This window comes from Mytilus californianus, unplaced genomic scaffold (assembly GCF_021869535.1).
Source record: "Mytilus californianus isolate M0D057914Y unplaced genomic scaffold, xbMytCali1.0.p SCAF_6, whole genome shotgun sequence".
Taxonomy (NCBI): domain Eukaryota; kingdom Metazoa; phylum Mollusca; class Bivalvia; order Mytilida; family Mytilidae; genus Mytilus; species Mytilus californianus.
This window is the reverse complement of record NW_026262712.1, coordinates 47099354-47112698: the sequence shown is the minus strand read 5'-3', so window position 1 is coordinate 47112698 and position 13345 is coordinate 47099354. Positions and strand designations below refer to the sequence as shown.

The following is a 13345-nucleotide window of genomic DNA, read 5'->3' as shown; positions in this document are numbered from 1 at the left end:
ATGTTGAGTTATATTTACGAATGATGTCCTTATACCAATGATAAAATTTAGTAAATGTTTTGACTAGTTTATGATATCGAAAACCCTGGTGTAATAATTTTTAAGTAATGCATAAATTTCTCTCGCTAAAATCTAATACGTTGTTACATACACGAGCGAATCGTACAAGTTGAGATATATAAACACCATAAGATGGTGACAAGGGAACGTCACCATCTAAAAATGGATAATTAACGATAGGAAATGAAAAATCATCTCTTTTATCATAATTTTTTGTATTAAGCTTCCCGTTAATGATTTAGATATCAAGATCGAGGAAAGGACAGTGGTCATTGTTAGTATTAGCTTTATTTAAAGTAAGTTCAACAGGATAAATTTCTTTAGTATACATACTGAAGTCGTCATTATTGAGAGCCAATATATGATCCAAATATCTAAAAGTGTTGTTAAATTTTTGTATAAGATGTTGTTTCGATGGGTCTTTGCTGATTTTAGTCATAAATTGTAACTCATAACAATACAAAATTAGGTCCGCAATAAGTGGTGCACAGTTAGTCCCCATTGGAATTCCGATAACTTGACGATATACGGAATCTCCAAAGCGAACAAAAATGTTATCAAGTAAAAATTCAAGGGCAGATATAGTTTTAAAGCATGTCCAATTGACATAGTTCTTTTGTTTGTTACTACTAAAAAAATTACCTAAAAGAGTTTGAACATATGTATTCGCATTCCGACTTTTTAAATGCCCATTTAATTAGGTGTGTGAATTTTTTCTTAATAAGAATATGAGGCAAAGTGGTATATAGGGTAGAAAAATCAAAACTTTGAACAGATTCAAAATCACCAATATATGCATGCAATTTATCAAGTACTTCCAACGAGTTTTTGACACTCCAAAAGTAATTAATTCCACTATTTTCAAAGGCCTTATTTGAACAATTTATTATCGGGTTTTTGATTGTACCAATTGTACTAGTAAGTAGAATATACAATTTAGTAGTGGAACAATGACTTGGAGACGAAATAAATCTATATTTGTAAGGTGATTTGTGTAGCTTCGGAAGCCAGTACATATATATAGTTGGGACTTTCATTGTATTTGGTTCTGCTTATTATAGGCTTTACGAAAATGCCTTTACCAACAGTTCTACATTTTTTTAGTTGGCATTCCTTTCAAAGTTTCTTGTAAAGTTCTAAAACTTCGTATGAAACATTTGCATTCTTTCTTTTTGCCTCCTTGACCATTTTGTCCCTACCACCATGACCTATTGATATATGAATTTTTTGCACTATGTTGTACATGTCTTCAAGACATACATATATAATATCTGATGAATACCGTTTTATTACGATTTTTTCACATCTCCACGTTGAAGAACTTCATACCTACATTAAACAAATATTTACATTTAATTTTATTTGGATTTAAAGAAAGTGTAGAAATTTATTCAAAGTTTAATCATTTTGTGATAGAATACATGTATCTGAGAAATGACCAAAGTAAGTGAAGCGTATAAAAAAGGTCAAGGTGGCCTATTTTGCTTGGTTGGTTATATACCTATTCATAGAAATGCAAATCAAAACAAAGAAGTATTTTGTCTGTGGTCTTTTTTTATTATTATTATTATTTTGTGGATAAATGTGCTGTTTTATAGGCTGCAAATTAATAATACAACACTTAATAGCTTTTTATGTATCAATTTTCATGTCACAATAAGATAATTTCGTTCTGATATGCGTGTAATAATTGCCACTGGATCACATAGCCTAAAACAATCAAATACTAATTCTTTGCATAATTATGTGTTTTTTTTCTCCTCTTATGACGGCAATCACTCCAATGTACTGTCTTTATATTTTAGTTATATTTAAATTTTATATAATTCGTTTTCATGATACTTTTCAGTAATTACAGAAACACTATAATAAACATTAACTTAAATCCTGATTTAATCACTGTAACATATATCATGGACCTTTGAGGGTTTAAATTTCATATATTGATAACAATGAGTTTTTATGACAATAGAATAATTATGACATTATAGAACAATATGCAAATAGTGTTTTTACACCTGTGATTCAGTAACCATGACACTATCAAAATGTCATAAATAATCTGTGTTTCCGGAAATTTTTTGAGTCATGTCCGTCATTATAACTTCCGTATGATTGATCACGTGACTTTGTCCCACCCTGAACACACAAACTTTGTATCTTGATTTTCTTGTGTTTTTATAAATTTTCAAGATGAGTCGGACAACAGTGGACCTTTCTCATGAACAAATCGATGAATTAGTGGCAGCTTTTCAAACGGTAAGTTGTATAAAACATTTTATTTATATATAGCCCAAGTTCCCAAACCGGTAAACGAGGAAGCCATTTTCCAATGCGTCACTTGAAAAAGGGGGCTTGTAAAAAGTCGCATTCAAATTCGTGTGGAATCAGTTTCCAAAAAAAAAAATCTATTGCTGTATAAACAATTTCTTGGTTTATTTCTTTTCTAAGAAACAAAATCCTAAGTACACTGGTTGCATGTAGTTTGAGTTAAGTTCTTTAACATTTATAAATATTTTCCTTAAGATCAATATATTAAAATAACACATGGTAAATGAGAAAAACTTATATATGGTGATTTGAAGATACACTAAGTCCGTCTACGAGGGGTGCGCTGTAAAAAAACTCTTCTTCAGGAGAAAATGATGAATTTTATAAACATACATGTACATGTATAGATAACTTTATTTATACCATACAAGATACAGGAATTCTAGTTGTCTGCCATTGCTGGGACCAAAAATAAAATTTAAATTGTTTGATTTTACATACCTACCCATCTAAATTAATAAAAAGCAGCATTCCCGAAAAAATGTAATGACACTAATCGTCTCAAATTGTTTTTAAAAAGATTTTTTCCTGCTCTAACGTTGTTTTCTTGTCTAAAGCCTGTAACTTGTGCTGTAGGCCAAAAAAAAAAAAAAAATATAAAATCCCTACCTACCTACCCAAACCTAGAAGGCATGGGTATGCAACACCAAACAGAATTTCTTAAGGATGGCCTGGTACAAATGTATTCTTTCTCCACATATTTTATTAGCACAAAACAAATGATCACCCACATTTTTAAGGCAGTCAAGTCAAAATAAGAAGATCAGTCAAAGTAAAATCCTGGAACATTGAAGAAGTTTTTACTGTATCATCATGTGTATTGTTCAGAGACGTTGTCCCATAATAGCTGTTGAATGTTCCAAATTTACCAGACCAAACAAAATTTTACAGGACAAAAGATAAGATGTTTTTTTTTTATACAATGAGATTGTATAATAGGTTGTCTCTTCAGTGTTGAGGTACCTATATCATGAATACATGTATACAATTGCCAAAAATGGCCAAAATATACTATAAGCTACAAGTACAGCTGTTCTAAGCCTTATTAAAGGAAGAATTTTACATTAGGAAACTATAAATTTGGGGTTTTCTGAATGTTTCAATGACAAACACTGATTGTTGTTTTTCCCTTTTAACATGTAAATGGCTGAATTGTGTATAATTATGCTATTTCAGTATTGAAGTACATAGACATGATAGATATCTGGTAACCATGGTAATAGTTTCGTCTTACAAAAACCTAATTCATGTACATGTATGTTAGTTATATATCTTCATTTTTCAAGTCATTGACCAGTCATCCTAGTCTTCATCAAAACTTGTTGGCCTGAAATGACTTTTGCACAGTGGAGCATAATTATAGTCCTAAAGACTATATCCACACCCATTCCTCCTAGAATTTACTCATTGTCAAAAGCATTTTTAACTACAAGACCTAAAGTTACAAATCTTTACACAGTTGTTTACTATCAGGGGCAATGTCATTCACAACATTTCACCTTGTCAAAAATGAAACATGTTTAACTGAAAGAAACATGTGCCTTGTAGTTATACAAATTGATTGCCACCCGTGGAATTGATGCCATGTAATTTTACCTGTCATCGAGACCAATACCTGTGAAAATTGGACATTACTTAATGTTGATGAATTGGGTCATACATTTTATACATATTGACATAATTACAGGTGATTAAACAAATATGTAAACATTTATATGGCCTAAGTATGGGTCATTTGATGTCTACCTGTGTAAATCTACCTGGCCTCAGGTAAAAGTCATAAAAGTCATCAGGATAATATTATCACCTCATAAAAAACATCAGATAGCTTCAGTTTAAGAGACAGATTTAGATTCACAATGATTTTAGATCAACCCTTGATATATTGGCCAATTTCACACTTGTGAATATTTATTGTTGTTCAATTTTCTTGTTTAAATATATTTAAAGAACTTTAGAATTAATTTGTGTGAAAAGTTCACAAAAGTCTGTCTAAATGAACCTGTATACAATATTACAGAACATTTACAAGAAAGCAATGTATAGATATACACATGTAGCTGTAATTTATTTTTTAAAATGATTAATGATATATATATGTTCATTGTACATACATGTACATCCACTACTGTAACGAGTTGGACTACAAATTTTGCACACCAAATAAGTCGAAATAACCTGAAATTTTTAATTGAGAAAGCTCATTGTGATTTAAATTGAGCATGGTGTACATTTTTGACAAACATATTTTCATAAGTCTTTTTCTACATTTTTCATAAACATATTTTCATAAGTCTTTTTCTACTTTTTCATCTTAAGACTTTATACTCATATATAGACACAGTCACTGAGACAGTACATTTGTATAAGTGCTATCCCCTTTTAACTATTGTAAAAGTGTTTAGTCTCTTCAAAATACATGATCTGAGATATTGTTTCAACTTGAAACACTTGAACCATCTGTTGTTTATTCTTCCTTTAAAGTTTCCTGTTCTCCTTAGTGATGATTTCCTTCTTTATATCCTATTTTAGTATTAACTTTAAATCATTTTTCCTTGTCATTTCATAAGAGCTTTATTAGTGTAATTGTAGGAGTCATACATGTATCTTTCATATTTGGTTCACATTGTTATTTTTATGTAAAATGTTGTTTTATTTATACCAAAACAAAAGAAACACTTATGTTTAGGATTTACCCACTTGCCCTACTTCTTAAGGGTCTAATTGAAACTTTTAATCGAAGCGAATCATGAAAAAATATTAGGTTTCACTGTATACATGCTCATGTATGTAAATGTACAAAATAATTATTTTACTCATTTTGTTTCTGCAACTCCTCCTAAATCTCTTATTACATTTTTTTTTTAAATTTCTCACAGTCTTACATATACCTACTTTTTTTCATCAAAATCATTTTTTGGGGTAAGCACACCATGGTCTACAAGGGGCAGGGGTATCAATGTGTGAGCTTTGTTTCAAGTATTAGTAGAACTTAACATAACATATAGACACCAGTGACCTGTCTTATAGACACCAGTGACCTGTCTTATGTTGGAAGACTGCATATTGCCCTTTAGGTGTCTTTTGGTTATCTGTCTTGCTGTCCCATTGACAAAATGATTGACATGATTGAAATATATTCCACATCTCCTTTTATTGTTTTTTATTATGTCACTTTTTTGCATTATTACATTTATACTTTATAGCACAACAGTACAGTGTACTCTTACAGAACATCATAACAATCTTGGACAAAACTATGTCGTTTCTGGATTGTACATTGTCTAGCCATGAGCCATTTTATGACTTGAGTACAGTTGTGAAGGTCAACAATAACATTGTAGTCAATTTTAGTTTTTCAATATTTTGAGTGTTAACACATTTAAAGAAAATTTCAGTTGAACTTAATTGTTACTGTTAGCATGGTTAGTGGTGGCTGTTATTAATGAATTTAATAAAGTTTGGCCATATTAAAATTTGACAGTTTATGTCAGCTCTCACCTCTGATAGTTTCCGAGATAGATATAAATTGTTTTATAGGATAATAGACAAGTATATTGTCATTTGTCAAAGTTATAATTCGAATATTTAAAAAAGTATTTTATACAAAATGGTTGATTAGTTACATGGTTTAAAACAGATATATACATGTGATATACCTATATATATATAATATACCCTATGGAAATAGTTGATAACGCCAAAGTTAATTTCCTGTTTAGTATACATTTGTATAATTTAAGCAAATTATTTTTATCTACACCAAATGCCAGTATCAGTTATATTATAGTAAATGCTTAAGGGAGCATTTTACCGACATGACAATTATTCGGTTCAACTTTGCTATCATGAGTGACCCATCCTCTTTTCGGATTGAATTGAACTTTTCACATTGTTACAAACACACAATACATAACATTCTTCCAAGAATTTTTCTCAAAACATGACTTTTGAAATCTTTGCAAGAGGGTTGTCTCTCTTAAACTGGTTTCATGATTTCACTGTTGTTACAGGTACTGTCTAACGAAAGCTTCATATTGCATATATATGTACCTGCAGCCTCGGTTCTGTAATAACTTTCCACTGCTGTAGAAATTCAGATCTATTGTTCTTCTCAAAATTTTAGACAACTATATGACCTCGGTAGTATATTTGTATGTATAATATACAATGTATGTACATTTAAATAAGATAAAGCCATGAGTTAGAAAAATCAGGTGGCAAAAGGTTAAAATTTATTTTGGATGAAAATAACTTCTTTATGGATATTATATTGAATGACGACAAAGTCGACAATCGGTTGATGGGTGACCTAGCCATTTTATTCTTCTTTTATGAAAATGTAATGGGCTGTTTTGAACAACTCCTGCATTTGACAATTCATCAACCATGCCTCTTCTATTTAAATGTATACATTATGTTGTATTTATTTCCCCATTTCAAGTCAAAAGAATTTAAACTGCTATAACAATCTTCCTGGTATTTTAAAATATGTTTATTCAGCTAAATTTAACATCAATTGAATGAATCTTTGTCAAATTTAATTTTGTTTATACCTTGATCGTTGATACATCTCTGTTTATATATAATATATACAAAGTTTTTAGGTGTAGCAAATTGAATAATCAGAAGGTGATTGGGGCTACTAAGGAGAGGGATTGAAATATTCAAGTTGTTTAAAAGGATATTTCTGTTTTGGTCTATTTCCAATGTAACAAACATTAACCTGCAACATTTGAAAGAAAAATTGTCCACGGTCAAGAACCTTGTCAGTGGATATCTTATAATTAGATAATGATTCATGTTGATCTTAATGGGTTGTCTTGTCATGCTTGTGACAGTCTTCATGAAAAACTTTTGAATCCACAGACTCAAAGCTGAATATTATGAAAATTTTAGTTAGATTCTATTGGTGTGTAGAGTGATAATTGAAAGCATGGTCAGCTGGGTCTGTGGTTGAGCGTGAAGAGTGAAGACTGTTTTTGGGGAATTTTGTGTTGACCATTGATAGTTCCTGTTAGATTTTTTGCAATTTTTCTGGACCCTGAGCAGTTTAAAGAGCTTAACATAAATTCTAAAGACACTGGTCTATAGTGCTAAAACTGTCTGTTGACCTCTAGACGTTTTTTTAATGTGCTTTTAAGTGTCTGTCTCATTGAACTATACCATGTACATGTATACTGTACACTAAGTGTCTGCCTCATTGAACTATACCATGTACATGTATACTGTACACTAAGTGTCTGTCTCATTGAACTATACCATGTACATGTATACTGTACACTAAGTGTCTGTCTCATTGAACTATACCATGTACATGTACATGTATACTGTACACTAAGTGTCTGTCTCATTGAACTATACCATGTACATGTATACTGTACACTAAGTGTCTGTCTCATTGAACTATACCATGTACATGTATACTGTACACTAAGTGTCTGTCTCATTGAACTTTACCATGTACATTGTACATGTATACTGTACACTAAGTGTCTGTCTCATTGAACTTTACCATGTACATTGTACATGTATACTGTACACTAAGTGTCTGTCTCATTGAACTTTACCATGTACATTGTACATGTATACTGTACACCCCTTTATATTGGTATCATACAACACCATCACATGATAATATCATGTTTAATATTAAATACCCAACTCCAACTTTGTTACTTGCATATATTGTGGATTTAACCTTCAAACAATACCATACATGACCATATAACACTTCAAATTTTAATTATCAGTCATAATTTTATAAAGCATAAAGAAAGTAAAATTTATGACAATAGAATGGTCTGATACTTTTTAGGTATACATAAACAATTGTGCATATATCTTTTAACATTATAAACAAGTGTCCATTCTTTTAGTAGAATTGATCAATTTAAATAAGGTGTGGTCTTTGAACACCTTTGTAACTAAAACTAACATAGACAAGTATATATTAAAACCGAATCAGTTTTAAAAATCTGTCTATTGAATCCCACATGCAGCATTTTTTACATGGTTTTGTTACCTTCCACGATTTAAACGGTTATCTATGGATGTCGATCGGTGAAGTTTAAAGCTTACCACATATGTTACCCAATCAAGTGTTGAATGTTTACATATTTAACCATTTCTTTGTGGACTATTTACTCGGTAGATTGAAAGAGAATTGATTGATCACACTCATTATTTAGCATGTCTAGGTTGAAAATAGTATTTTTCAATTGAATGGTTGTAATATATTACTATTAATTGGGAAGCGATTGAAAGTTTACTTGGCCAAAACAAAAAGTAAAGAGCACTTAGTTGCCTAGTCCTAGTAGGAAAAAAGGTGGAGGTTTAAGATCTAAACAACTAGTTTAATACCACCATGTTCATGTGACAGCCCTAAGTCAGGAACTGAATGTTTGTTGGACCAACAGATGAATGGACAGACACCATTGATCTGTTGGTTCAACAAATATTTTGTGACACTTTTCTCAGGTACTATTGAACAGAATAACTTCATATTGGTTAGCAGCTTGACAGTGATCAGTTGTATGGTGTAAGAGCTTTTCAAATCTGTCAGACACCAACTTTTTAGCCTAAATTTTTATGCCCCCTCCTTAGGTGGCGGGGTATTAAGTGTTACCCTTGACCGTTCGTCCCATTTCATTGCAAAGCTAATTCTTGTCCTTAGACATATTCTTCCTTTTATGCCCCCGCCTTGGCGACAGGGCATTAAGTGTTACCCTTGACCTTCCGTCCATCCATCCCATTTTCATTGCAAAGCAGTCGTGACCTCAGACACATTCTTCTTTTATTTCATCATGTACATTTGTTTTAAATTATTCTAAATAAATACCTTTTCATACAAATTTTATTAAAAAATCAAACAACAATTGAAAAAACATCCTGCTTTTTAACGTCCTTATGAAATATTTCCTCTATTTTACATCAAAGCACAATTGTCAATTGTCTTAAGATCATGAGAATTAAGTGTATAGTCTTAATGTTCTCGGAACAGGATATTTAAAAACAATTACATGCGTTTTCACAAAAGTACAAAAATCCTACACATATATATATATATATACAAGAAAAAGAGTAATTATGAAGAGTTATATAACTAAGAGGCATTCCTTCCTTCAAAACTATTTGAAAAAATAATTTAAATGTGAAGTTGATTTATGTACAAGGCTTTACAATACAATGAGAGTGTTGTATTTACTTTTGGTTACATGTACTTGTAGTTTAAGGGTGAAATGCATGTATTCATGTTGGGATATATTTGTAAGTTTGAATTTGTAGATACTTTGTCCTTCTTAATGGCTTATTATATATACGAAAACATTTTGGAGGCATCTCCTTATATTGTCACCACAAAGTCCATAGGTTCTTAATTTGTTTATATATATATAAATCTCATAGTGTTAAACATCTTTTTTAAGGAGTTAAATGATGTATTATGAATGATGCTTGACACAATTTTGATATTTTGAAAGTTCAAATTGCTCATGAAGCAACTTTTACCAGATCTTCTTGATAATGAGATACAATTGGAAAAGATAACTTTTTTTGAAAGAATACATGATAAGTGTGTGAACTGCAGTTTTGAGCCTCCTCATTTTAAATAGGCCTTAGTGGCCAGTAGTCTCAACAGTTCATCTACTGTATCACTAGCCTGTTAACACTGAGGTTGTGAGTTTGAACCCCACACATAGCAGGTGCTTTCAACTCAAATCTTAATTGACTAGGATTATCAGTTTTCCTGTATAGGTCAGTGGTTCTCTCTGGGCATTCTGGCTTCCCCCACCAGTATAAACTGACCGCCATTATATAGCCAGTTGTGTCATTTACATTTGTTGTAACACCAACAATTAATCAATCCTCAATTAAGATTCACTAATTTGTTGTGTGGCACACAGCATCTTTACAAATTGTAAGATTAAATGGCAACTTCTTAAGAAATGAATAATTACTTCAGTCTTAAGTATTCATGATAAGACGTTTTCATGTCGTTAAATGGGAAAAGAAAACATGTCAGGTCTGATGATTCAACATGTTAGAGTTGACAATGGAAGGGAAATTTCATTTGACTGCTAAAAATTCAAATTAAGCTTTTAATAGCATTAGGATTTTACTGAAAATAAATGATTTTAAAAGATTAGTTAAAAGTAGACAGTTACAAATTTGAGGATAAGTCCTTGTTATCTTATTATATAGTCATTATTATTGATATTATATTGTTACAATGACATTAAGCTTAATCCAGTTTGTATGATACACGTACATGCATATACTGTAAATAATGAAACTAATGTGTGCATTTATTACTGTGATAGTTTAACATTGGACCGAAATGAGAGAATTATCATTGCAATTTCAGAAAATGCTGCTATCAAAATTTAAATTGCCGGTTCTTATTTTTGCAAAACGTATATATTTGGTCTGAATTTTTTTCATTATAAAACATCACCATAATTTCTGAATATACAGTATGTTGTTTACATTTTGTACATCACAATACATGATAGCTTTTTTTAGGCTTTAGATTGTATATCTCATGCTAACCATTTTTCTCTTTTAAAATTTCTGATCATGTCTTCATAAAGAAGATTTACAGATATAATTTTTTGATGAATTTACGGTATATTATCTGGCTTTGGCTAACTATGAAAATCAGATTTTATAATAAAATAAAAATGATAAAAATGTCTGGTAGGACCCAGGTAAGCATTTTAGTATTAGGATATCCTTATGCTAATGTTCAAAGGAAAACACTTGTTCAGGCACTCTGAATTTCAAAAATAAAATCACAAAGAGTGTACTAGAAGAACTCTGAATTTTATAAAAATTGCACCTCATGACATGGAAATTTAAAAATGGTAATGATAAATCTTTCAAACTCTAGTCTATAGAAGAGTTTGATTTATCAGTCAAATGTAAATAAACTAAAGTGAGAAATATTTCTATGCCTTACAGTAGCTGCATGATCAATTTTTGTCAAGGTCATTTATTAACTACAATTTCAATATAATTTTGTAGTTTTATTTAGTTGTACATGTATGTATTCTTTTGATTTTATAGTACTGTAAAACGATGAGGGACCAATTTGATAATTTGTGTTTATCAGAATAGGCCAATTTTTTTTTTTTTTTTTTTTGCTACTAGATCTGCTTGCTCTGTACTTAGTTCTGCAGGTTTTCGATGATCTAAGAACAAACAGAGAAATAAGGATTCTTAATTGAATATTTGAACTTGAGATAAATAAGTATTTCCTAAATTTGTATTTTATATGTATCTCCTAAATTTGTATTTGGTTCAAAATAATAACATTCTGTTTATATATCATTATGTATTTATTGAAAAGGAATGATTATGTTGTTAAATGGGGTTAAATTGATTAGTGTGTATATTTGGCTTTCTTCCTGTCTGCCTGGTAATCTTTTTTGAAAAGTTGACTCAAAACATTTAGAAAAACAAACATGACCTTAATATCCGTTATTTGCAATAAAACCCAAGTTATTTGCAATGACTACTATTGTTGAAAACTGCATTTCCAGAAATATTTATCAGGAAGGTTTTGTGATAATTATCTAATAGTTTCAGATTAGTAACTTTCCTTGTAAATAAAACTACCTTCCTGGTAATTTTGTGAAATTTAAAAAAAAATAAATTTATACATGCATCATGATAATAGTAGGCAGTTTCAAACGGTTTTGTATTTACATTTGAGTTTCCTGTAGATTTACACCATAAGTAATTTAACAAGTACATGTAAATTATAAATCAGATGTTTATATTAAACGTCCCTTTGACTTTATAAGGAGTTTTTACTGGTTAATGAAATGAATTGAAAGTAATGCCTTGTGACAATTACAAAAGGTGATAATTCGTACATAGAAAGAACAAAACTATTACCTAATTTTAATGATTAATGTTAGATTATTTTGATATAATCACATGATTGTATGATTTAATCACTATGAATGACAGTTAACGAAGTATTTATGACTGTGTATTACCGATTGTCATTAAATTGTGAGATTTATCTAGTGTGAAATCACCCACCTTGTAAGTTAACAACAAACACTGGCTGATTTTTACCTTATTTGGTAATGAATACCTGTATTTTGGGTGTAGGAGTGTGTTGGGACCTTATAAGCTACCTAAATACACCAGTAGACAGAAGATAAAAATCAACTGGGTAGTAATCCACAAATCATAGAACTAGGTCATCAGTGCTATTGATTTTTAGTCCAATGGAATCCAAGGGCTGTAACTAATTAATGCTTTTAATTTTTTTTAAACTGCAGATTTAACTGGATTGTGAAGTTTATGCCTGTTTGAAGTCAAAATATATTTAAGGGTTTCAGTTTTCAAATATCAGAGAGTGATTTAATAGTAATAAATAAACACTTGAAAAATGATTGTACTTTAAAAAAAATAAATACTTTATTGGAAATGGGGTTGCAATGGGATTGACTTACATGTACAAGAAAATTCTTCGACTTACAGTTACTCAATTGATATATCAAATACCATGGAAAATATTGTTTTAACAATTATCTACTGGAATCATCAAAGAATTCAATTCGCATTGGGACTCTGACTGTCTTTATCTTTTTTTATGTTGAAGGTCATGTTGTGAATAAAAGATGTAGAACACCAAAAATTACACTGTTTCATGACTTTGTTTTTGTCGAGCCTTCGACTTTAGTCGAAAAAGCGAGACATAGCGATCCTACATTCCGTCGGCGTCGTCGTCGTTGTCGTCGGCGGCGTCCACAAATATTCACTCTGTGGTTAAAGTTTTTGAAATTTTAATAACTTTCTTAAACTATCCTGGATTTCTACCAAACTTGGACAGAAGCTTGTTTATGATCATAAGATAGTATCCAGAAGTAAATTTTGTAAAAATAAAATTCAATTTTTTCCGTATTTTACTTCTAAATGGACTTAGTTTTTCTGCCGG

General features: G+C 30.5%; 1 protein-coding gene across 1 annotated transcript in view; it reads left to right on the top strand.

Annotated features, from left to right (window-relative positions):
* Positions 1 to 2159: 2159 nt before the first annotated feature.
* Positions 2160 to 13345, top strand: part of LOC127705546 (plastin-3-like) — a 37759-nt gene continuing 26573 nt past the window's right edge. Inside the window, exon 1 of the mRNA XM_052209872.1 lies at positions 2160 to 2319. Coding sequence (XP_052065832.1) covers positions 2254 to 2319 — 66 coding nt within the window. The 5' untranslated portion in view covers positions 2160 to 2253. The remainder of the gene's footprint in view (positions 2320 to 13345) is intronic.